The following is a 27,387-nucleotide window of genomic DNA, read 5'->3' as shown; positions in this document are numbered from 1 at the left end:
TTCTAGATGCATCCAAAGAAAGGGCCAGTCTGATTTCCACCAGAAGACTGTTCCAAAGGATAAAGCAGTTACTGAAAAGCAGCAATGTTTGGCTTCAACCCCCCCCCCCTTTACTTTCTGGGGAGCTATTAACTGTTCCTTCCAATATGACCATATAAGTTGGGCTGATTCCAGTTGAAATAAGTGTTCTGGGAATAGTGAGGTGCCAAGCCATAAAGGACTTTATAGGTCAAAGCCAACACTTTAAATTGTACTCAGAAGCTAGTGCAAGGCCTGAGACATAAGTGTGATATGATCCCAACAATAGGTGCCAGTTAATATTCTGGTTTAATTGTAGCTCCTGAATGGTTTTTTAAAAGCAACCCTATGTAGCAGCATTGCGTAATCTAACCAGGTAGTAATGAGAATGTGAATTACTATTGCCGGGGTGTCTTGCATTAAGTAAAACCACAACTGGCATAGAAGACAAGGCTGTACAAAGGACCCCCTAGGCACAGAGGGTAGGGGCCATGAGTTCAGAAGAGTCCTCCAGTTGCAGATCTATATCTTTATGGGCAATGCCCCCCCACTGGCATTTTCAGACACCTGTGATAGGCAGGCAGTACTTCTGTCTTTTAAAGCTTCATCTGAGCCTTATTAAAAAAAATAAATTAGGATGCCTTTCTTAAAATTAGAATTCTTTAAATGTTGGGCACTGTTTTACAAATCCCGTGTTTGATTTCAGAGTCAGAGTGCTCAGAACCTGCAGATCTGCTTTGGAGCTCTTCTAGTTGCTAAATGAAAGATGACAGTGACCTTCTTGAGGAGAACATATGTTGAAATCCTTCCTTCTCAAGATTTTTATCCTAATTTAATTATTTTTTTACAAATAAGGTGATGAATGCACAAAATACTCCTTCCTTCTATTTTCCCCACAACAATCCTGTGAGATGGGTTGGGCTGAGAGAGAGTGGTTGGCCCACAGTCAATCAGCTGGCTTTCATGCCAAAGGTGGGACTAGAACTCAGAATCTCCTGGCTTCTTGCCTGGTGCCTTAACCACTAGACCAGTGATGGCGAATCTTTTAGAGACTGAGTGCCCAAACTGTAACCCAAAACCCACTTACGCATCGTTGAGCGCCAGGTAGGTGTGGCCCATTGGGTGGGTGTGGCCCATTGGGTGGGTGTGGCTGCCGTGGTAACGGCAGACTGGATGGGACTAAAAAGTTCAATCAATCAATTCCAACTTTGCAAGATCTTTTTTTTTTTCCTGCAAGAAGTTGAAATTGACTGATTGACCCCTTGCACACCGCGACAGAGGCCTAAAGCTAAAAGGTTTTATAAAACCCAGCTGAAGGCCTAGGACTGGGGCAACAGCGCGCGTGCCCACAGAGAGGGCTCTGAGTGCCGCCTCTGGCACCCATGCCATAGGTTCGCCACCACTGCACTAGACCAAACTGGCTCTTTTATGAAACGGAAAGAGCTCACTGTATTAATGGACATGCTATTGTCTTACAGAAAGTAGGCTTATATACAGAAAATAAAGAAGCAAAATATGAAGCTAATCCTTGTTTTCTGTAACTGTATATCTGAAGAAATGAATGTTAGTCTTGGGGTCTAATAAGTTATTTCAAGTTTGTGGTTTCCTTGAATTCCACAAAGCCTTGCAAAGCTCAAGAGATATCCTGCATTGTCTTTTCAGCCCTGAGCATTGCTGCATGCTAATACGCTTTAAATCAATATGTATCTGTTTGATATTTGAGAAAATGAACTTTAATATTGCAGCTGTGGATACTTCATAAGCTAAATTCAGATCCATTTTGAAAAAACATGGAGTAACTGAGAAATCCAATTTTAATGTACTAATGTTTACAATGCTTTATTGTATTCCTCCCCTCCTCCCAAAAATGTGATATGAATATTAATATTAGTGCATGAGATACTCTACAAGGGTGGGTTTCTTTCTGAAAACCTTTTAGATCTGCAAACTATCTGTTCAATCTGGTTTGCTCAGCCCCATGTTCTATCATGGGCACTACAGGATGAGAAGTTTAATAAAACCCCATTTAATGAGGTTCTTTGCTCCTGTAGTCAGATTAAATCCCAAAACCTTAGTACACATATTTCTTTACTATCCTTTTTGTGAGAACTTAGACCCTGGTTTGCCTATACCACCCCCTAGTAGAGATCAGGTTTTCAGTGAGGGAGAGCTGGTTTAAGCCTGATGTTACGAACAGTTTTTATCATCAGCAATTGTCATAAGCAGACTCAAGATGTCATAAATGTGGAATGATATCACTAGTAAGTCCTTTTGTCCTAATTTTATTTTTATTTTATTGATATTGTTTTATTTCTTCTTATTTCTTTTCTGTTGTTTTCCTCCTATACTTGTAAATTTTAACTGGCAAGTCTATCTGGTGTTTTCATTGCTCTTATTGTATTTAGGGCTGCTGTTATGTGCTATTTTTTTTTATTGTAGCTTATATTTCCCTGGACATTAACAATAAAAAAAATGCATGGAAGATACAACAAAAACAAATTCTTATGTGGTTAATTTTCAAAGAATATTACATCATTTAAAAACAGAAGCAACATGAAAACCTGTGCCTTTATTCTCTAGACTGAGACAATCAAGGGCATAATCCATACAGCCAGTTTGCTTTAGTGGTTAAGGTATATTAGAAACCAGGAGATTGTGAGTTCTAGTTCTGCCTTAGGCATGAAAGCCACTGGGTGATTTTATGCCAGTCACACTGTCTCAGCCAAACCCAACTCATACAGGGTTGTTTTGGCAAAAGTAGAAGGCAGAAGGAGCATTAGGTATGTTCTCTGCCTTGAATAACTTATATAGTAATAAAGGCAAAATAAAAAAATCTAAAAAAAAAAGAAAGTTGCATGTATTTATGGGCAGGGTAAGTCAGAACTACCGTATGGCTGAATAATAATCCTACATTATTATTAGAGTGAAATATTTTCATTATTTAATTCATAATATTGCTTTCAGAATAATGTTCTCTATCTTGCATTCCTGCATATTTTGCTTCATATCTGGTAAGAGTTAATTCTTTCCGTTTCCTGAATATTCCTGACTTAGCAGCACTCAGTACTGTGGTTTAGACAAAATAAAGTGTTGGATGAGATCCCAGTTTTAATAGTTCCAATTTATTATAACCATTGAACCCTGATCAGATCACAGCTTGGATGAGGTCCCAGGTTTTTAAATGTCCCAATTTACTCCTGTCTCAGAACTCTGATAACAATACGTATTTGATTGAGGCACTGGCATTTTTTAATCCAGTTAATTACTTTTAGATACTTATTAGATCATAGGATAGTTATGATATGTGCAGTTTGGGCGGGGGATGCTAGACAGGGCTGTCAAGTCAAGGTCGTAGTTTTATTTTATGCTGACTACTTAACATGTCAGGTGTCCGGTTTCCAAAATGAAAGCAGTAACAGTTACCAAAAGGATAGATTATATGCATAGAACTGATTTGCAATAATTCGCATTCACTCTGTTAATTCTGTGGCCATACATGCCAAAATGCTTCCACTTATCCACGTTCCTAATTCCAGCTAAATATATACATTCCATCATTTGCAAAACTACCAAAACTTCAAATACTGCTTAGTCAAATATTTAAATTGAAGACATTTTTTCTTATACTTAAACCACCTTTGTGCTGATGTATTTCATTGTAGATGTTTGACTTTTCATCCCTTACTTGTCACACTGGGCATCTTTTCAAAGTAAATGATGATTTATAATAATTAGAGACTGGAAAACAATAGGGCATCCGGTAAGATTCAAGAGCTCTAAATCACTCAATTTGTTGGCATCCTTTTCCAACAAAAAAAAAGCTTTGGAAAAGAGGGAGTGAAACCATGCTGTGAAATTAATTGATAATAAATCTTTTGTACTATTATATATAAGACAATTGTACTTTTAAACCTCTTGGGAGGATCTCTTTTTCCAACCATATAGAGTTAGTTCACTACAGACCATCTTTATTGTACACTTTAGATGAGGATGAAAATATTTTTTTCCTAGTCAGATGGAGGGGGTGGTGGGGTCAAGTAACAGGGTATGGTCCAGCAGAGTGGGTGTACTGCAGATCCCATAAAAACATAATGGACATCAGTTTGCGGGACTTAGAAAGGATACCAACTCTTTTGCAATTCCTGTCCTCTGGAATTATCCCTTCTCAGAGATTTCAATGTCTCCCCATCCTTACATCATTCAGGAAATCGCTGAAGACCTGGTTGTTTTCAGGGGCCTTGGAACAGGGTGATTGTGAGTCCCATTTTGTTTTGCTTTGTGTTAGTATTTTTGCTGTTCCAGTTAGTCATATATCTATCTAACTATCTATCTCTCTACTAAGCACCCAGAATTACTTAGGAATTGGGCAGAATATAAAATAAAAACTTGCAAGGTTTTAAATTAAAAAATGCTTTTGATAATTTACCTTGCTCGTCATTCCCTTGATAATGCTTAGAAATGTTGCTGTCCTGATTATTTTTGGAAGAGCATAATTCCACCAATTTGCTGAAAGAACCATAACCTCGCTCTATCTTACCCTATCTGACTTCTTAGCCATATGCCGTGTATATTTCCTCCTCCAGGCTTCCATTAATATCTGCCAAAGAATTTTAAAATGTCTTTCATAAATTGTGAAAAATGTTTTGTTTCCTTGACAGTGTGAAAATAGCCAGTTACATATTAAATGATGTTGGTAGTTAGTCCTGAATTGCTTGGTGAGTCCCCCCAAAAAGGATGCCAACTACAAAGCTCTTTTTTTTTTTTTTGCATCAGGGCTGACAGATATATGTAAGGATACTATATGTATGATATGAAGAGGGCAAATTCAAACTTAAACCAGAGAGGGTTCATCTGATGAGGACTGATACTGAACATATACTTATGTGAAATATATGATAATATTGCTTACAATTAGTCATGTTATTACAAGGGGGGAATTCTGTTATGATTATAATCTCCTTATGATTATGAAACAGGGTACCATGGTACCCTGTAGGTCCCAGCATAGTTTCATTTCTTGTCAGGGTTTATCAAGTCAATGTCAGAATCTTATAGGTCTCTTGCTAGGTGTCTGCGTGTGTCTGTTTCCTTCTCAATTCTTTATCTCATTCCTTTAACCAGTCCCTCTGCTTGTTTCTAATGGCCCAATATATTTGTCTTCCAGTTACTCCTTAAACACTTTCATAACAGCCCTATCTGTGACTGACTTGGAGATAAAATTAATTGTTCTGAATTACAGAATATACATAACGTACGTACATACATACATACATACATACATACATACATCTCCAATCACAATTTTCAGCACAAAGTATAAACACACACAAACATACACAGACTCCTAGCTAAATATTGAGATTGGTTCCATATTTGGGATTGGTCCCATATTTCTGTCCAGCCATCATCTTACACTTCCCCTCCATAACTGATCTTTGAGTACTATTGTTCTATTGCAATAGTAATTCAGATACCCACATTACACATTAAAAGTTGGTAACATCCAGCTGTATGTTGGCTTGCTTATAAATCTGCATTAAAGCAGAAGATTCAGTTATGTTTTGGTTTAGATTTGTTAGTTTAGTTATCCATCTGTTGACTTTTCCAGTTTCTAATCACACATTGTACTTATGTAGGCCTAATAATGAGATATCATGTATTTTGATAATAAACTTATCAAGAGGATAAAGATACTGTAGAGAATGAAGAAGATGACCTTGAGACAGATAAGCCAGATTGATTGCCAGAGCAACAAGGAGAAAAGTGTGACTCAAACCCAAAACAATCTGAGAGGAGGAGGAAACAATTCAGATAGACACCTCCTTCTACATCAGTAGTTCTCAACCTATGGGTCGGGACCCCATTTGGGGTCGAACGAACATTTCACAGGGGTCGCCAAACAACGCAGTCCGCCATTTTTTCCCCCTTTTCCTTAGCTGTGCTACTCCCTTTTATTCAATTGGCTTTTGAAAGCCAATAGAATAGACTCTCTTGAATAGAGTCTAATTCTATTGGCTTTCAAAAGCCAATAGGAATTGTCCAGGGTGTCTCTGCCCTGCTGAGCCCGCCAAAAGTCCCATTCTGCAAACGGTGCTGCACCAGTTGAGTAGTCCTCTACTTACGACCGGTTGAGTAATCCTCGACTTACGACCGGTTGGGGGTCGCGGCATTAAAAAGGTTGAGAACCATTGTTCTACATATTCTCACTAGAAGAATATAAGGAACAGTAGAGAGTAAAGTACAGTGAGATTTGCAAGATTCAGTTACTAGCCAATATGATTAAGTATTTTTAAACTTTTTTGTCTGATGTACCCAGTTGACAGGTACTAACAAAGATAAAATACACTTATTAGAATCCTCTCAGAACAAAACACAAAGTTGCTCTTACTCGTGAATTTTGGTTATTGTTTAAAAAATATATTGGGTGCTTTTTCCAAGCTTGAAGTGTTCCAAGCATGAAACACTTACTCCAAACTGAAAATAGGGTGATTTTCAGTTCAGAATATTTCTAGAATGATAAGGTAATTCTGGTAGGTCAGAACAACCTATTTCAAGTGTAAAACAATTATTTCATACTTAAAACAAGATTTTTTTTTTTAATTTGAAATATTTCAAAACTTCCATGCACTTCTAGGCATATAAACATTTAATAAAAGAATATTCACTTTGGCAAGGGATAGTGCTACTCTTCACTTCATTCCATCTGGTCTGTTGCACGTGCCATCTTTTATCTTTCTTTTATTTTTCATTGATTTTATTATAATTTCTTTGTTTGATTATTGTGAGCCACCCAGAGTGTTGTAAATCAGACAGCATACAGGTTTATTAAATGACCATGATGATTATTTACTCAAAATAACACTTTATTTTATGTTACAGGTAGTCCTTGTCTTATGACTAGTTGCTTATCAACTATTACAGTGAACTCAAAAAAAAATTACTTATGACCCATCTTTGAAATTATGACTGCTGCACGACCCCTGCAGTCACATGAACATATTTTGGTATTTGACAACTGGCTAACATTTATGACCAATTGCAGTCCTGTGACTGCATTATGCCTTTTTCTGTAAAATTGGTCATAAAATTGAATTCAGTCATGTGATGATTCTACTTATGAGTCAATTATGTTCATACGCTGAGGACAACCTGCATAGATAAAGTTGATTCAACTGGTATTTTTTACAGAAACATATATTGTAAGGAATAGATGAGCAATATTTTAAACATCCATTTATAAAGGGTCTGGAAAACTTAAATGAGCCCAGACTCTTCAATACATACAAATAGTAGAACTCTCACCCCTGCTTTGCTGATTGTATTTTAAGGCAATCATAATATATTACACATAATATATTACAGAAGGATCTGGACAGACTTGAACACTGGGCGCTATCTAACAAAATGAAATTCAATGGTGAAAAAAGTAAGGTTCTACATTTAGGCAAGAAAAACCAAATGTACAGGTATAGTATAGGTGGTACCTTGCTCAATAGTAGTAACTGTGAGAGGGATCTCAGAGTCCTAGTGGACAATCATTTAAATATGAGCCAGCAGTGTGCTGCAGCTGCCAAAAAAACCAACACAGTGCTAGGCTGCATTAACAGAGGGATAGAATCAAGATCACATGAAGTATTACTACCACTCTACAATGCCTTGATAAGGCCACACTTGGGATACTGCATCCAGTTTTGGTCACCACGATGTAAAAAAGATGTTGAGACTCTAGAAAGAGTACAGAGAAGAGCAACTGGAAGCTAAAACATATAAGGAACGGTTGCTGGAATTGGGTATGTCTAGTTTAATGAAGAGAAGGACGAGGGGGGACATGATAGCAGTGTTTCAATATCTCAGGGGCTGCCACAAAAAAGAGGGAGTCAAGCTATTTTCCAAAGCGACTGAAGGCAGGACAAGAATCAATGGATGGAAACTAACCAAAGAGAGAAGCAACCTAGAACTAAGGAGAAACTTCCTGACAGTTAGAACAATTAACCAGTGGAACAATCTGCCTCCAGAAGCGGTGAATGCTCCAACATTGGAAATTTTTAAGAAGAAACTGAACAGCCATTTGTCCAAAATGTATAGGGTTACCTGCCTGAGCAGGGGGGTTGGACTTGATGACCTCCAAGGCCCCTTCCAACTTTATTATTACTACTACTACTATTACTACATACTGGACAGCTTCCTCAAAGGTCAACTATTTTTCCTTCTCCTTTCTTCATATATGCAACTCTTTAGTTGCATGCTGATCTAACTTTAGGTTGCTACATAATATTACCTCTTGGAATCTTGGCAAGATACAGAATTCTTAAACTGGAAGGAGCGGTATCCCCCTTAGATAAGAGCCACCAGACACCAGAAAAATTGAAAGCTGTTGTCTAATATCTCGGAGTTTTTCCACTGTGGAGAAGATTTGCAATCAGGCACTTGCATATAGTTGCACTGAATGATGACTGTTCTTGTCCATATCTTACATTTTCTCTATTTTTTCCCCTTTAATGATGGCAATGAATGACATGTTATATATTATAGAACTCTATGCTTTTCATTTGGCAAATCTCAACAAATCTAATCAATACTAGTTATACTCAAAATGGCAGGCTTTTCTAATTAGAGAAACATGTCCCAATTCTATATGCAGCAGCCAGACTCAAATATTTTTCCTCTTATTCTAAGTTTTTGTGCTCATTGTGCTCTAAGAGGATCAAAAGAGGTAAATAGCTGGGAAATACGTTGAATGGGGAAACAATGCATGAACGATTCCCATCCAGTCGCTGTGACCAAGCATAGAAAGCAGCTTCTTTCAAATTATTAAAGCAGCTGTATCTTTTTCTACACTCACCCAGTTGCTTTCAGCTGTTTCCACATGCATGTACATGAACAGACACTTTTAATTCCCCATGCAGTTCCTTCATCAAGGAGCAGTTTATGAAGCAATTTTCTCTGTTTTAATAAACAAACAAACAAATAAATGCCAGCTTGGAAAAATCTGACAGAGTTTTTACAATTTGAAGAGAAAGAAGGATTTTGATACAACAATTTCAAAAGAATTTCATAGCTCTAACATGTGTTAGAAAGAAGCAAACTTTTCCCTTCCTTTATGATGCATTTACTTGCTGCTTTTGACCTCCAGTTCAAACACAGGAAGTCCTCAGATAACAACTGTCCTGTTTAACAACTGTTCAAAGTTATGAGAGCACTGAAAAAGTAATTTTACAACCGGTCCTCATGCTTACAATTGTCACGGCATCCCATTTTGTTCAACTGAGCAAAATCTATTGAGAATCCGGCAGTAAAACTCACTTAATAACCATGAGTTGAGTCCCAAGCACAGGCCCCACATCAGCACCTATCCTCTTTCCATTGCTAATTTGCATTCTGTCATACGTTACTCCGTTAGCTGTTTCAGGGTTGGTCAGGTTGGGGGTCAGGATCTTTTCTCCTCCCCTGCTCATAACTCCACCACCATCCCACACACGGCTTCCCTTAGGGAGCGGGGGTGGGCAATTATTTAAATTGCTTCCAATATCCCTGCAAGCCCCAAGACCACTTTGATCTTGTTTATCTATCCCTCAGGGTTGTAACGCAGGCTCATAGTCACAGCCCATGCTATTCCTCCTCCCCTCCTCCTTCCCGTGAGTTCTCCTGAATGATCTACTGTTCGTTTCCACGCTCTCTCCCTCGCGCACACTCAGGATGTTTTCTGCCATTGTCCCATTGTCAGTGCCTTGTTGTTCCGTCCATTGTTGGTAAGCACCATTCCCACTCATCCCCAATTCTCCATTCTCACTCCGTACGGGGCTCTTCCCCTTTAATTGCAGTTGCTGTTTCACTGCGCGGCTTTGTGTTGAGAATGTCAGAGGGGGGTGCCTTCCTCTGCTCGACTGCGATCGGGTTATCATAATGTGCCTCGTAGTATCCTCAGGTGGGGATTCATCCTCGTTCTCATCATCCTCGTTAGACTTTATTATATTCCGTTTTCCCTCCGGTTCCTCAAGCCCCACTCCATCTCCATTCCATCCCAAAAAGAGTCTGCTCCCGGCAGGTCGTGACAAACCTAGCCGCAGTTGTCTGTTGAAGTTAGTCTGTTGTCATTCCGGGAGGGAGGAGCTGTCAATAGAGGCTCCATCGGTGTAATTACGCAGGGAGGGGGGCCGGGTGGTATTTTTTTGATTACAAGTTTTTTGATTGGGTCCCCTCCACACATTAGTACAGTTGCTGGCACTCCACATTTTTAGAGCTTGGTGCGCTGCACACAAGTCTACGCGCCAATTGATGGACTCTGTTCCTGAAAACCATGCCTCTTTCAGTAGGAGACCTCCTTTTGTCATGTCGTTGGCCAAGATTTGGGCATTCTCAAAATCAAAGCAATGATCGTATTCTGCTACATGGGCCCAAATCTGCAAATGTTGTTCGCCTCGTCTAATAGCCAACCTATGCTCATGTAGACGAGTCTTAAGTCTTTTTGAGGTCTCGCCTACATAATTACTCTGGCACCCCGTGCAGTTGATCTTATAAACTATAGCTGATCTCTCGATGGTAGGGAGCTGGTCCTTGGGGCGCATCACTTTAGCTCGTAGGGTCTGAGTAGGTTTGTGGGCTACCTGTATATTGTGGGGTGCCAGAAGCCTGACTGTGGCTTCTGACACATTACTAATGTATGGTAGAGACACCCGTACAGTTTGTATCAGGGGTTCCTCTCCTTGCTGTCCATTTCGGGGGTCTGATACCATACTGTGTCGCTTAATAAACCTTAGGGGGTACCCATTCATCCGGCATATGCGGAATAGATGTTTCCTTTCTTCTGCCTTAGACTCTATGGTGCTGCAGTGCGATTGCACCCGTTTAAACAAGGTCTTAATGCAGCTGGCTTTATGGGAGGCCGGATGGTTGCTATGGTAGTGGAGGATTCAATCCGTATGAGTGGGCTTCCGATAGACCTTGGTGTTCAAAGTTCCATCTAAGGAACGTTGGACCAATACGTCCAAAAAGGCTATCAAGCCCCGGATCTCCTCCTCCACCGGAAATTTAATGTCCAGATATATTGAATTTAACAACAACCGTACTAACATGTGGAGGGGACCCAATCAAAAAACTTGTAATCAAAAAAATACCACCCGGCCCCCCTCCCTGCGTAATTACACCGATGGAGCCTCTATTGACAGCTCCTCCCTCCCAGAACGACAACAGACTAACCTCAGCGGACAACTGCGGCTAGGTTTGTCATGACCCGCTGGGAGCAGACTCTTTTTGGGACGTAATGGAGATGGAGTGGGGCTTGAGGAACCGGAGGGAAAACAGAATATAATAAAGTCTAACGAGAATGATGAGAATGAGGATGAATTCCCACCTGAGGATACTACGAGGCACATTATGATAACCCGATCGCAGTCGAGCAGAGGAAGGCACCCCCCTCTGACATTCTCAACACAAAGCTGCGCAGTGAAACAGCGACTGCAATTAAAGGGGAAGAGAATGGAGTGAGAATGGAGAATTGGGGATGAGTGGGAATGGTGCTTACCGACAATGGACGGAACAACAAGATACTGACAATGGGACAATGGCAGAAAACATCCTGAGTGTGCGCGAGGGAGAGAGCGTGGAAACGAACAGTAGATCATTCAGGAGAACTCACGGGAAGGAGGAGGGGAGGAGGAATAGCATGGGCTGTGACTATGAGCCTGCGTTACAACCCCGAGGGATAGATAAACAAGATCAAAGTGGTCTTGGGGCTTGCAGGGATATTGGAAGCAATTTAAATAATTGCCCACCCCCGCTCCCTAAGGGAAGCCGTGTGTGGGATGGTGGGGGAGTTATGAGCAGGGGAGGAGAAAAGATCCTGACCCCCAACCTGACCAACCCTGAAACAGCTAACGGAGTAACGTATGACAGAATGCAAATTAGCAATGGAAAGAGGATAGGTGCTGATGTGGGGCGTGTGCTTGGGACTCAACTCGATCAGCTGGGGCCGATGACACGCTCCAGGAGCCGGAAACAGGCATTAAACAATTGTATATAAGACTTCCCTTGGCGTTTGCCTTTTAACCCTGACGATGTCAAATGTATTTGACGAAAGCTTGGTGGATTAAATTCTATTTTTGATAGATATTCTCTTGGTGATCATTATTTTGACAATATGAATACTCCCAAGAGTCGCATTTTTGTTTTTATTTGGGAATATCCATACTATTAAAACAATGATCACCAGGAGAATGCTTTAAGAGAATAGAATTACATACACACACAGGTAAAAAAAGGATATATGCAGTGTTATCTTCATTTTAGATGTCAAAAGGGTCTCTCTCTCTCTGTCTCCCTCTCTCCCTCCCTCTCTATCTGCCCTTGGTCTGCCACTCCTCTTCCCCCACTCTCTTTCTTTCTCTCTCTCTTTCCTCCCTCTCTCTCTCTCTCTCCCTCCCTCTCTCTCTCTCTTTCTCTCTCCCCCTCTCCTATCTGCTGCTCACCTGGCAAGCTTCAAGCTGTTGTCCAACAAGCTCAGGAGTAAGCAACCTCATCTCTTTTATGACTCGTGGACTTCAACTCCCAGAATTCCTGAGTCAGTCTAGCTGGGCTAGCTAGCTCTCTCCTGCCCGTTCTGCTTCCTGCTTCCTGCAGAGACGCAGCAAAGGGAGGAGTTCCGCCCAGTAAGCTTTTCAGCTCCTCCGAGAACACTGTGAGTGCACTCTCTTTTATACACACACACACAAAAAAAAAACACAAACACAGAGAGAGAGAGAGAGAGAAGCGCAATTGCCTCTCTCTGTCTCTGTCTCTGTCTCTCTCTGCAAAGGCTGAGGAGGCTGGGAGCCACAGGGGAAGGCTCAAAGAGCCGCATGCGGCTCCGGAGCCGCAGTTTGCCGACCTGTGACCTAGGGCAACTAGATATCTTTACAGCCACTTATTTTCAAAACTCTAGTGTGAGAAAAATTGAAGTATTCTGAAACAATAAACAGACTAATGCAGTTTTTAAAGCTAAATTAAGAGCTTTCATCTTTATAAACGCAACTCTCCCATGGAATATATACGAGATATTCATCTTTCTATCCTATATACCAGTGATGGCAAACTTTTTAAAGACCGAGTGCCCAAAAATTGGCCCCGCCCCTGCCCCACCCCCGCTCTGCCCCCCATCCCCTGCCCCACCTGCCCACAGGACCACTCACCGCCTCCAGGGCCCAGTAGATCGCCCAGACAGCCGAGCAGCGCAATGGCAGCCACACCCTCTGCCCATGCCCCGCAGCATCAACTGTATGATGGGGATGTGAGGGCAGAGTCTTGTCTACGCTGCCTGGCTGCCATGTCCTTTGCTGCACTGCTCCATGTGGGCCACGCTTGGAGGTGACTGCCCTTCAGGGGGGCTGCTGGAGAGGAGGGGGTCGCAAGGGAGGCAAGGCTGGGGCAACGGCACATGTGCCCACAGAGAGGGATCCGAGTGCCGCCTCTGGCACCCATGCCATAAGTTCGCCACCACTGCTATATACCATGTGGGTGAGAGAGAAGAAATGAGAGTGTAAACAGTCCAGTTAGTTTTCAACACTCTCTTCAATTGTTCCTCTCCCTTTTTTTATCAGTACATTGATTTGTCCACCAAAGTCCATTTCAGTTGTTATAGTGCAAGAATGCTCCAACAAGAATTTTGTTATTGCTGCTGACAAATTCTAAGTTTTAACTTTCCACATATTTATCCATGTGCTTGTTCCAACAGAACACTGAACAAGCTAGCAGGAATTCCTCTTTTCTTTTTGCTGTGTGATTTTTCTTTCATCTTTCTTTAAGGGTTCTTTAGAGAATTAAGTCTTTTTCTCAACAGTTCCCTAATTATGAATTGAGATTGTTGCATTATAGAAATAAAAGGAAATGCTTCTTCTTTATAGTTAACTGTTGTAACATCAAACCCTATACTTGATTCTATTACTGTTTGCTTTCAATTCCTGCTACTTTCCAGGGATTCCTTCCATTTGAAGAATATATCCTTTTCTATTTTGGAATCTGTTCTTGTGTCTGAATGATAACAATAAACATGTTGCTTATTTATAGTTAAAGATTGAATATATCCATGAGTGTTCTTCTCTTTTATAACTGATATAAGCTTTCATCACAGGTATCTTGTGGGCAGGATTGGGCTTCATGTTTAGTGACCATGGTTTAAGGAACAGATTTTCTGATATTTTGTCATAATCGGTCCTTTGTTCATGCCAGCTTCAGATTGGTCATTTTTTTAGCGTTGATTCCTGATTGGTTCTTTCTGCTGGGTTCTGGTTGACTCCTTGTTCAGGCAAGTTTCTGATTTGCCCATTTTGGGGAGCTTATTCCTAATTTGTCCTGCGTTTGGACAGGAATTTGGTGTGGCACAGAATCACACACTTAGTTACTTGTATTGCAGAATCTTGCCTGAAGGTCAAAGTTATGGATACTAATACCATTTTTACTATAAGTAGCAGAATCTTGCAAGTCTGAATGGCCCTCTCCACTCTTACTTTTACATTCAAGAAAACTAGGGATGGTCAAATCTGAGATGCTCAAATTACATTTCCTGCTTTGGACTCAGACTTCTCTTGTTTGATCATTCTCTTGGTTGCAACTCTTCTCCCTTATTCTAACAGCCTATTACATTTAGTTTCTAGAGAAAGGGGCTAGTGTGGCCTTCTAACACATGGAATACCAACATTTGGGTAGGGAGAAAGCCCTGTCCATCCCTGTGATTGACAGAGCTAAACTTACCTATAGGTCAGAGAAGACTATATGTGAGCCAGTGTAGAGCATATCAGTGTTTATAATGTGTGCATGGTGGAAGGTAATTCTAGAGTCATAGGAGGGAGGGGCTCATTCCCAGAGAGCAAAGAGACAGCAAAGCTTGGAATCCTTGGTAGGCAGAAAGAGAGCAAATGTGGGAAATTGCTCCCCCCCCTCAGCAATTCACAGAGTAATATCTCATAGTATACAGAAAGTTGCTTTAGTCTGGCAAGATTTCTGTCTATAGGTGGACAATAATAAAGAACCACTCAGAAGTACACTCCTAAGAATTCATATATAATCCATATGCAGACATATCATCCAAACAACTACCCTATAGAGTGCTGGAGTCAGTAAAGGCACCCCGTACGCACACTATGAGTGCCATACTATGATACGTAGGTTGCAATTATAAATATGTGTTCACTTATATGTACACTTTCATTTTTAAATACACTAAAGCTTACAAGGTCCAAGGATTTCAGTCTGTTTTAAATAAAATACAGTATGCAATCATTCTGTAATCTTTTTTTATTAAAAGTTTTAAAGATTTTATACAATATATGTCCCAAATCCCTCCCACCCCTCCCCCACTTCCCAGAGCTGATTACAGGGTTACAAATAAACAATCATAATCTAACTAACATTACCCAACTATACAAACAATCAAATCCATAACATATTTTAACTCCTTTTCAAAATAAATATTAACAAATTAAATACAAAAATAATAATATAATTAAACCATAAAACTAAGACTAATATAAGTTCTACCATATTAAACTATTAATAATAATCTAAAATTTACTCATAAGCTAGATAATACTTTTTAGTCTCATATATATTCTGAATATAATCTATCCATCTTCTCCAAATTGAAATATATCTTTCTTGTGAGTAGTCCTTCAAATAAACGGAATGTTTTTGCCATTTCTGCTAAATTAGACACCTTGAGCATCCATTCTTCCATAGTAGGCAAAGAATCTTTCTTCCAATATTGCCCCACCAATAATCTTACAGCTGTTACAAGATTCAACATCAAATTAATTTCTTTAACATCAAAATCCACAATAACACCTAACAAAAATAATTGTGGCATAAACTTTATCTTTCTCTTAAAAATCTTTTGAATGTTCCACCAAATCTTAATCCAAAAAGCTTTTATATTTCTACAAGTCCACCAAATATGAACATAAGTTGCATCTAAGCTTCCACATCTCCAACATTTGGGCTGTAAATTAGGATACATACAGGACAGCTTTTGAGGATCCAAATGCCACCTATAAAACATTTTATAAAAATTTTCTCTTAAATTTTGAGCTTGAGTAAATTTTACATTTCTAACCCAAATTGTCTCCCATGTGTCCAATAGAATTGGCTCTTGAATATTTTGTGCCCATTTTACCATACAGTCTTTAACTAACTCCGTTTCAGAATCCAATTCTATTAAAACATTATAAATTCTCTTTATATGGGCTTGAGTTTGATCTTTAATCTGTTTTACCAAATTCATGTCATCTAAAGTAATACCAACTCTAAAGTAATACCAACAATCATTCTGTAATCTTGATTATCTGACACTAATTTCTCCTCATGGCAGCTCGTATTGCTTGAGCATCTTTTCTGATCCAGGCATTTTCCATGTCCTGTGCTAAATCCCTTTTTGTTCTTATTTTTCATTCATGTCCTGCTGCATGGTTCTTAATTTTTTCCTGCTACAAAAGAGATGGTTTAACATTTTTTATCCTTTTACCATTTTTGTACATCCTTTATAGGTGTTTGTTTCCAGGAATATTTTATGAGCTGCCGAATTTAATAATGGTGAATAAATCCTGACTTTTTAATTGGCAGCTTTCCTGTGCTTTAATCCTTCGTTTGCTTTTCATCCTTTGCTCTCTATACATCGGGCTCATCTTGCTACTCTGATCTGTTCTGCTGCTTTAATTACATAGTGAGGCAGCTGAACATTTCAAGTTTCTTATTATTAACAGTGCCTTGTTTAAAGTTTTCAATCATGAAGCAAATGATGATTCATCTGAATTTGACTATCTTTGAAATTATACCTGGGTGTATTCTTACATTTACTATTCCCAACAGATTACACAATAGCACTGATTAGTAGCAGCATTTGTAATACCTCTTAAAGATTTATCATAGTGGAATACTATCAGCAATAGTATTTAATTCACTTATGTCTACACAATTCATCTCTACTGGCTTCTGTTCATTTCTTCACTGTATATTCTCTCTCTGATCTCCACGTAACAAGATATGATGTCCCCAAGTTATATGTTAGGACAAAATGTAGAAAATGCTAATAAATGGCTTTGGGTCCTTGACTTTTTACTTCACTAATTGCTATTTGCATTTGTGTGTCACATTGCTATACTTCTCACAAATGAACTTAATATAGATGATTCATTAAATTGGGAGGAAAATATGATAAAAGTGGCAATGGTAATATTGGCTAGTTCAGAGGCAAACAAGAAAAATATATTTTAGAAGATATCCATATTTTAAAAGGGGCTTCATTAGATTTACCTTTTAAGTCTCAGTGTAATTTATGTTTGTGCAGTGCTGAATGTATATATACTGTAGGCATTTTGCCTTGTCTCTGAAAAAAACCTGGAATGGGACTAGAAGTTTATTGTTGATAATTATAGTGAATTTGTGTTTACTTTGTCTGCTTAACATCTGCTGCTACAGAGCCCTTATTTAGCAACCGCCCTGTTTAGCAAACATTTGCAATTATGACAGTGATAAAAAAATGTAACTTTGAGACCAATCTTCACATTTATGAGCCTTGCAGGTCTGTAAAGCAAAGGAAAGTGGAAAGATGGTTGTAAGCACAGTTGTGGTTTCACTTGGCAACTGCTTTGATTAACAACCAAGTTGCCAGTACCAATTGTGTGATCACTAACTGAAGAACACATGTATTTTCTGATAATATGATTTTAAAAGACAGATTATTATCACTGACATTTAGTTAAAGTGATGTAATCAAACTTCAGTTGAGTAGGATTCCTGTTTTATGTCAGTAGTACGTGCTGACATTGGGTTGTTGTGTCTCCCAGGATCGATGCAAAGCATCAGGAACTACGTCAGAAGCAGATCAGGGGACTTGCTGAGTATTCCACAGTTCCTATGGGAGCCCCGCCTGATCTTGATGATGATGAGACAGACCCAAATTACGCACGAGTGAACCACTTCCGAGAAGTATATCCAGTTATCAACTCCTACCAGCTTTCTTCTCCACCTGTTTCTGAAGCTTATGGTGGGTGCAATAATCCTGCAGCACCTCTGGACAGGGACCACTTAGAAGGATTATATGCAAGGATAAACAAGCCATCCCACCAGCATGCTCCTGTTGAGAGGTAACACTCATGCCATGGGGAAAAATTAATGCATGTTTGAATATTTTTAAACGCAACAACCATATTATATTGAAATTGACATGGTAACTATATTCTATTGTGAAGAATTTAATTTGAGTATTTTTGGCAATGCTTTCAATGATGTACTCCTGCAGTTTTACAACTGCAAGTGATATTATGTAAGCACAGTGAAGACCTTGGAACAGTTTGGAAATAAATCACTGCATGTGTTTGTGAAGAATCAAAGAAGCATTCTATACATCTTTTTTATGAACAGAATGCTTCATATACATAGCAAGCTTTCCACGCACATTCGAATGTGTCTTCCATATCTCCTTCTCTCCTTCAGCATTTTCTTACCTTACTCTTTTACCTGTGCAAAGTTGCAGGATTTTATTACTATCTCAGCCAGGTACAGCACTCACAATCAATCTTCTTTTTTTTCCCTTTTCCCCTTCTGATATCCTATTGTTTGTGATGATTTGTTAATAGGCAATGTCACTTTGGTCTCCACCTCCCAAACACATGCATAACTACAGCAGAGAGGAGACAGTCCAAATGCAGTTTTAGCAATACGGTACCATGTCCCCAAGTGCTTCAGAAGGCTTTCTGATGCAAATTTGTTCCCCACGCTGCCCTGATCACAGTATTTGTAGTTTTTCAGTAGAGGCTTAAGGCTGTATAGCCATTGAAGTTCTATGTCAACATATTCATATTCTCTCATTCTGAAGTCATTTGCTTCAGGGTTTTTTTTAATGAAGAGGGGTCCCCTTGTTTACAATGTATAGTTTTATTCAAAGGGGCTGAATAATCTTAAATGATCAAGAATTTGCTTAAAAGGAAACAAAATAAATTTGCATCATTAGTAGATTCATTACTCAAAGTCATTATAAAATTGAAATTATTATCAAAAGGCTCTTCTTTCACAGAGACTTAATTGACCTGCCTCAAATTAAATTTCAGTACAAATTAAATAGTTTTTTTTCTGTGCTCTGAAGTCCTGTACCCTTACAGACTTTCATGTTCAGGATTTTTGGGAAAGAGGAATGACATCATTTTATACCCAATTGCTAGAAAAAAAACTTGTTGCTTATACACTTTTTACTCTGTAAGTTTACAGTTTGCATTTTCCATATTCTATGATGTTATATGCTTTCAATTAAGCCAGAGGAAGATCTGAGAATGATGGCATATTTATGCAGATTGCAAAACATAGCTTCATAAAACAGATTACTTTTCAGGGTCTTTTGAATAATAAGCAGGGAGAAAGGAGCCATTTTTAATCCTTAATGTCAAATTTCTAGAATGATAGCGTTATTATTATATGACTGAAAGAAAGCATGCATCCCTAGTCACAGTCATGGAATCATAACAATGAGATTCTGAAATCTGGCACTGGAGATTACAAAAGCTGTCTTTGATGTGGCTTCCTATGTTTAGAGAAGACACTTTTGAGGGAACTCTCCAAAAGTGCAAACAAGACAGATAGCTGGAGGCAACCGAAGAGGAAGAAGTCACTACTGAGATGTGTGGAACTGTTCTTTTTTTTGGGGGGGGGGGGAGCATGCTTGTTTATCTTAGTTTTTGAAATAAAAAAACAGTATTGAACTGAAATTTCTTTTGGGGGGGGGGAGAGGCAACTTCAACATTTCTTTATAGCCAACTTTATTTCAATTATTGTAACATTTTAAATGTTTTAGCTCTCTCATAAATATTATGAACATTATTGCTCATATTATAGATACTGTATAAGCTTTAGTGAATTAAGCCATATACTATATTACTTATATAATTAATTACGAAAGCTGACAAAGATGACTGATTTTGGCTTAACTTCATGGTCCTCACTCATCTGAGAAATCTGGATAATAATAATAAAAGTATATTCATCCTATGATGCTTTTGATAAAGTGTTTTAAATCATGACTTACCTTTATTATAATGTTGGTATTTGAAGTTTTATTACTATTTGTTAATGTTTGGAGGCTTCCAGCTGTTTTTCTATTTTGTGAACTGCTCAGAGTGGTGGTTACAATATGAGCAACTACATGAGTCTTTTTAATTTACATCTATGCTTGTGTATGCATATATATGTCTATATATGTATGTGTGTGTACATAAAAACAAACTTGCCCTCACAATAAGCACAACCAGGTAAGTATCTGCATCCTTTGGCTTGAGGTTCTTTCATGGTGCTTACTTCAATAATGTTATAAAATTCATTTTACAGACATGATAAAAAAAATTTGTTTTGTAAAATGACTGGTTGAGGAAGATTGCCCGTTCATGAACTAGTTGCTGCATTAAGTGTGGACAAGTGAAACAGCACCTCTTTTAAAGGAAGTCCTTGAATTACGACTGTAATTGAACCCTGGAATTAAGGTTGTAAGACATTGCAGACATAAGTCATGGCACCCACATGACCTAAGTAATTTTCTGGCCTGTATAATCGTAAACCCAGAGATCGCAAAGCAAATTTGAATGGGTGTCTTTTGCCAAAACCCAGCAAAAATATTTTGAATCGTGGCCGTTTGATCGCAGAACGCCATGACCAGTCATAAAGCCATGTCATGTGATCATGTGACCAGGGAGGATTGGCACAACCATTTATGATGGTGGAGTTGCTTTACAGTGCAGTTGTGTGAATGCCGTAACTTTGAACAGTCATAATATGAACAGTCATTAAACAAAAACTATCTATATAGAAAGTGAGGCTTCTCAAGCTAAAAGAAAAAAAAATGGAATGTGAGCAGCAGCTGTGTCTAAGCCTCAAAACCCAAAACATTTGAATACAACATTCTCTCGTTCCCTATCCTCTGTGTATGCAACACCCCCCTATTGTACCCACTTATTCTATTCATGTATCTTCTGTAAGGGCCATCTATTTCAGAATCATTTTGTTTCACACATACAAGTCTAAATGTGCTGTCTTTATTATCATAACATTGGGATGTGGACGACTGGTTATAGTATCATAAGCTAATGTCTTTCTAGCATATTTTATTGTGTGGATTCAGATCACTTTTTACCATAGCCCCAGTTTTGGAAAACTAGGTATAAATACACAATGGTTTGCTAGGTTAGAATCTTGATCTAAGAAAACTGCTTGTAGTAACATTCTGATCCTTAAAAAAATATATTCTTTTTTTTTCACGAACTAAAATCTTCAGCAAATAATTACTTTAAAAATGAAGAAAGCACCAAGAAATAAAGAGCAAAGAGTCAAAAGAGGACAATAGAACCCTAAACCGGCGTGTTTCAAACTCAGCAACTTTATTCTTGTTGGAGAATTCTGGAAGTTGAAAGCCACACCTCTCTCTGAGGTTGAGAAACGCTGCCTTGGACTACCTTTCCTAATGAAACTGCTCCTGTCACACCTGATCAGGTGCAAGTAGGGAAAGCCCCTTCGATTCTGACTTGGGTTCAGATGTAATGGAATTAGATACGTGTACAGGAAATCTGATCTCAACTCATGGTTTAAGTCTAGAATTGAGATGCAAATTTCAGTTTACAAATTATTGCTTCTGTTTTCTGTTTAAGACCTTCTCCTTTTTTTACCACCCTGTAATTCCTTAATTTGAAATAGAATCAGGGCAACTGGATGGAGCTGAGCATTTACTGACCGGATGCCCTTCCTGAAGTCACGTTGAGTTCTCAGCAGATATTTTTTCTTTGTGCCCTAGGAGAGAAAAATCTGCTGTTACCTAGGATTGAACTCTCAGTCTTCTAAGTGGAAGGCGAGAGTCTTCACCACTAGGTCACCACACCGCTCATGGTGTCTAAGGGCCTCATTTGGAAGTAAAATAGCTATTATTGTGATGTACACAAAAGCATACCCGATCCAACTAAGTTTACTGAAAAATTGCTGGCAAGGACTTCCCCACCCCTAGTGAAAAATAGTTTTAAAACAATTCAGTGATATTTATTTTAAAAATGTTCATTTCTCTGTTTATATTTCAATTATAGACGAAACTCCATAATGCCCTTTAAACAAAAACAGATTTTACTTCCTCCACCAGGCAGCTCTGTAATAGGAATTTTAACTTTTTATGTCTGTGCACATTATTTTTTTTTAATCTGCCATTTAATTTTAAATGCTAATATGAATGTGAGTAATTAAAAAGCCAAAATTGACGATGAGGTTAGTAAGCTGCAAGAATGGGAAAAGGGAGATCATTATGCCTCTGTTCATGGATAGCTATTTGCAAAACAACTGATAATGTGCAAAATGAAGATTTTATAAGTGGAATTTTAAATCAATGGTTAATGGCTTGAAGATTAATTAAATGGAGTTGTACCAAAGAGAACCTGCTACAATCTTGTTTATAGGCCAGTCACTTAGAAAGTGAAAGTGCAGGAAAGCTATGCTACTTCCATTTTGCAGACAATTTAGAGTGTTTTATTCCTTGAACCTTTTGATTACCTTTCCAAAATGCATAGGTTTCTTAATTAATATGTGCAAGGTCAGAAAAGCTTTAATGCAGAATATGTTAAGATAAGTAACTGACGTAAAACAAATTATAGGGCTTTGAATTTATTCTTTGACCAGTATTGCATTTCCTAATCATGAGTGTTCTGGGGATGGTGCAAAGAATGAAAACATTGCCATTTGTGAGAGCTACAAAAATGCAATATCCCTGGAATGAAAGTGCTAGCTTGGGGAAAATATTTGGATTTCAAGGCAGCTGCATATTTTATGTCATTTTATTTATTGTGCAATAATATGGCTGCCTGGAAAAACCATTACAATGAAGTGTTCATTCCTAGATTATACTCAAACATGCACTTCGCCACAGATGTTGTGAGTATATTGAGTTGTGTAAGAGTAACTGTAGCACCAAAAGAAATAATGCATATTTGTGGCAGAGTTCTTTCCATTGTACAATGTGTACATTTTAGTTGTTATGTACATACTTTGGCTCTCTGCTTTTCCAGACCAAACCATGGAGCATCATTTCTCTGTACTGTCATGTTTATTATTAGACAAATTAACAATTAGAATTTCATGGCTTGGTTATATGAAGGATGAATGAATAATTTGCCATTGCAAATGTAGTTTTTTTCTCTCTCTTTGATTCTGTACCTATCTACAGCACAGCCAAACAATGGGTTTGCTCAAATTGCCTTTGAGTAACTCTATGATGCGGTAAATAAATGATAACCATGAACGTTAGAAGCTGATACTCCTATTCCCCAAAGGGAAAGTCTTTGTGGATGTGAATTTTAAACCAACTCTCTTTTCCATTTATCAGAGAAGCATAATATAAAGCAATTTTCAGACTTGAGTGATTAATATGATTAAACAAAGATATCAGGCCTAGCTCTTCCATCTATATCCAAATAAATACTTTAGTTGACCAGGTGATCTCATAAACATGAGGTCAGCATGGGTCAACCAAAAGAGTCCCCTGGCATTTACTACATGCTACATTCTGTGAAAGATTTGTTAAGGCTGTAATGGAAAATCTTAATGCATGAAGTGGAAGAAGAGAAGGACACGTACAATGATGACTAAGATGACACGGAGTTGGAAATGTGTGTAATATGTTTCCAGAAACCCACATTTTTAAAGTGAGGGAAACTGTCATGGGCTTCTTTGTCTAATATTAAGGTAATTTTCGCAGTACACAATGCCTCAGTTTTAAAAGAGAAAAAGTAAATGTTATGTGTAGCTATAATAATTGTTCATACTTTATGCATTTATTATCGCTGTCAGAGATGGAAAACTGAAAATGCTGATGGAATCTGATTAGGAAAGACATTAGATTCAAATATCCCAGTTAAGCTGAGTGTAATTGAATTGGTTAAAAAGTGCTTCATGTAAAAAAATGTCCTCTGAACCAGGGGTCCCCAAACCCCGGACCACGGACCGGCACCGGTCCGCAGCATGCCAGAAACAGGGCTGCGTAAACAAACGAAGTCCCGTCTGCGGGATGCAGGCAGCATGCGAAACCACGCACCCTCCGGTCCTCAAAAAAACCTCTCTATCCAGAACCGGTTCCTGGTGCCCAAAAGGTTGGGAGTCGCTGCTCTGAATTTTCTGATGATTATAAAGAGGTGGAAAAGGAAAGGATGTGCTGCTATATAATATCTGCAGCAGCAGTGAGTATGGGAGCTTCATCTGTCTATTAAAAGCTGCACCTTTTTGTAGTTACTGCTACTGCTATTAGAAAGAAGAAAAAATAACTCTTTTGGTTTACATATCTTTAGGTCGCACAGTTGAGTTACGCTACTCATTTTTCTCCATCAAAAGAAATTACCTGCTAGGGCAAATTATGCATTTTTTTTGTATTACCAATTTGCTAGCTAACTAAAATAGCTTATTATGGGGAGAGGCATTTTTGTGGTGGAGCATGTCATCTGATTTGATTGATTTGACTTTATGTGCCATCAAATCATGACTTGACTCTTAGCGACCCCCTAGATTTTCTTCATGACAGTCTGTCCCTAACTTGGTTTTTCAGGTTTTCCAATGATGCATTCATCTCCCTTGTAACTGAATCCATCCAAGTGCTCATCTACAGCAGGGCTTTTCAACCAGTGGTACGGGTACCACTTGTGGTTCATTGGCACCTGGCAGGTGGTACGCAACCATCCTAGAAAAGTGGTAGCGGGGGAGGGGAAAGAGCTGAACCGATGGCAGCACCGCACAAGCCTGAGCCAGAGATGGCTGGAGCTGCAGGGCTCAGCAGAAGCGCCAGGATCAGTGCTGCTTTCCAGCTGATCGGTGCTTCTTCGGGGCTGTCAGGCTCAGTGGAAGAGCCAGGATCAGTGCCAGGCCCAGCTGGAGCTCGGCGCTGATCCTGATGCTTCTGCTGAGCCCAGAAGAAGCACCGATCAGCTGGAATGTTGCAGCATCTTCAGGGTCTTGTGATTTACATTCAGATGCTTGGCAACTGATTCATATTTATGACGGTCACAGTGTCTCAGGATCATGTGAAGTGACCAAAACCTGCTGCAACCACCCAGCAGATGGAGGGAATAAAAACCCCATCCCCCGCTGCCAGTCCTCAACAGAAATGCTCACAACAATGAAAACCTTGAACAGGAGGAAGAGAGCTGCCATTTGGGCAGGCAGGTGTCTTGCTCGGCTGTGGCTTGGAGGACACTTTTTTCAGTGCCATTGTAACTTTGGACAGTCACTAAGCAAACTGTACTTCATCACTTTTTTCCTTTTTTTTTTTTTTTTGGTCATCAAGTTTTTGACACCTTGCTAGGCAACTGGTGGTACTCAGATGTTGCCATATCCTAAAAGTGATACAATGGGTGAAAAGGTTGAAAAGCCCTGATCTACAGCATATATCTTGATTACCATTCCTTTACAGTTGATCCTAGAAGTGTGTAGCTTCCACCACTTCAGTATCTTTTTTGTCAGTTTTAAGGCTGGTTGTTGCACTTCTGGCCATTAATTTGGTCATGTTTGTATTTAATTCTAATTCTTTTTTTTAACTGTGCTCCTTGACTTTTATTTCTAACACTTGCAGATCCTTTGCATTTTTGGCTATTACAGTGGTTCTCAACCTGTGGGTCGGGACCCCATTTGGGGTCGAATGACCATTTCACAGGGGTCGCCAAACAACACAGTCCGCCATTTTTCCCCCTTTTCCTTGGCTGTGCTACTCCCTTTTATTCTATTGGCTTTTGAAAGCTAATAGAATAGACTCTCTTGAATAGGAATTGTCCAGGCTGTCTCTGCCCTGCTGAGCCCGCCAAAAGTCCCATTCTGCAAACGGTGCTGCACCAGTTGAATAGTCCTCAACTTACAACCGGTTGAGTAGTCCTCGACTTACGACCGGTTGGGGGGTCACGGCATTAAAAAGGTTGAGAACCACTGGGCTATTAGGATAGTACATGGCACAATACAGGTTATTGGTATTTCTTCTTCCAGTTTTAAAACCATACTCATCTTCTTCCAATCCAACTTCCCTTTATATGTATTTGTTATATTGGTTAAATGAATAAAGAAAGAGTATTACAGCGTTGTCATGCTGCTTTGCTCACCTGAAGCCAGTCCGTTTTGCCCTATCCTGTCCGTACTGTACTATGACCTGTATATAAGATTCTCATAGGAACAATGAGATGTTTTGGAATTCCCATTTTTTCTAAGCACATTCCACAGCTTGATATGATCAACACATTCAAAAGCCTTTTTATAAAGCACATACTGATTTCTTTGGTACTCTTTGTTTTTCTTGATTATCCAGAAGAATCAGCAATAATGTCCCATGTTCCCTGATTTTTTTCTAAAACCAGTTTGAATATCTGGCAGCTCTTTTTCCATGTAGGGCTCTAATCTACTTAGGATGATCATAAGAATTACTTTGCTAGCATTAAGAATATTAATGCTAATTAATAAAATTAAGAATATTGTATAATAGTTTGTACATTCTGTTAAGTCTCCCTTTTTGATATTGGAAAGAAGATTGGTTCTTCCAGTCTGTTGCCCACTGTGTCATTCTCCAGATTTTCTGGCACACAAAATCCTTATTGATTCTTCTTTTGTGACTTGCCCTATTTCTATGAGCATTCCATAAGTTCTTGTAGCTTTTCAGTTGGGTAATGATGCTGATTTCACTTCGTTTTCTAGAATTAGAGGTTCTTGTAAATAGGAAATATCTTCTGAGATATCTTGGATGTTGACATCTTTATTCTACAGGATTTCAGCATACCCCTTCCTTTGTTCTCCTTTGAATCAGTTGCTGTGTGTACATTGGTGTCATTTGCCACCAATTCAAGATGGCAACACCCTTTTGAGTCCAGAGATCTTTTCAAAGACTTTCCTTGATTTTTTTTCCATGTTTTCTGTTTCCATCTTCAATGTCTTTACAATTATTGTTGTAATATTGCTCCTTGTCATTTCTTATAGCGCTCTGAAATCTTTGTTAACTTTCTTTCTGAGATTTTTGTTTTCCTTGGCTTTGACATTGTTTATTTTTTTGGCAATTTCCACAGTTTGTTCTGATATCAGTTTGCTTTCTTCTCTTTATTTTTGCCAGTCTCTTTTCACATTCATCCTTAACAATTTCGTGCAAGTTCACTGCATAATTCCTCTCCTTCTCTATACATGAGATTCAGTACCTCAAACAAATTCCTGATGTTCTCATTGAAAATAGTGGGTATATGTTTAAGATCATGTATTGGACTGCATTCTTCTTTTTCTTTACCTGAACTTGGAACTTGTACATGAGTAGTTTGTGATCTGTCAGTACCTTGTCATGTCTTTGATGCCTGTAATTGAGCTCCTCTGCTTTCTTTTAGCAAT

The 27,387-nt window shown here is 38.9% G+C and overlaps 1 protein-coding gene across 4 annotated transcripts in view; it reads left to right on the top strand.

The window, feature by feature from the left end:
* PARD3B (par-3 family cell polarity regulator beta) overlaps positions 1-27,387 on the top strand; it is a 461,004-nt gene that overhangs the window by 292,406 nt on the left and 141,211 nt on the right. For 3 of the 4 annotated variants that reach the window (XM_039341567.1, XM_039341566.1, XM_039341568.1), the window contains exon 18: positions 17,826-18,125. In XM_039341567.1, the coding sequence (XP_039197501.1) occupies positions 17,826-18,125 (300 nt within the window). Of the gene's footprint in view, positions 1-17,825; positions 18,126-21,295; positions 22,039-27,387 lie in introns of those variants that run through there. The other variant, XM_039341569.1, reaches the window with a different exon arrangement.

The sequence above is a fragment of the Crotalus tigris genome, unplaced genomic scaffold, assembly GCF_016545835.1.
Source record: "Crotalus tigris isolate CLP2741 ecotype Arizona unplaced genomic scaffold, ASM1654583v1 scf7180000017767.837487, whole genome shotgun sequence".
In the NCBI taxonomy this organism is placed as follows: Eukaryota; Metazoa; Chordata; class Lepidosauria; order Squamata; family Viperidae; genus Crotalus; species Crotalus tigris.
The sequence above is the reverse complement of the archived record's forward strand: the minus strand, read 5'-3'. Positions and strand labels throughout refer to the sequence as shown.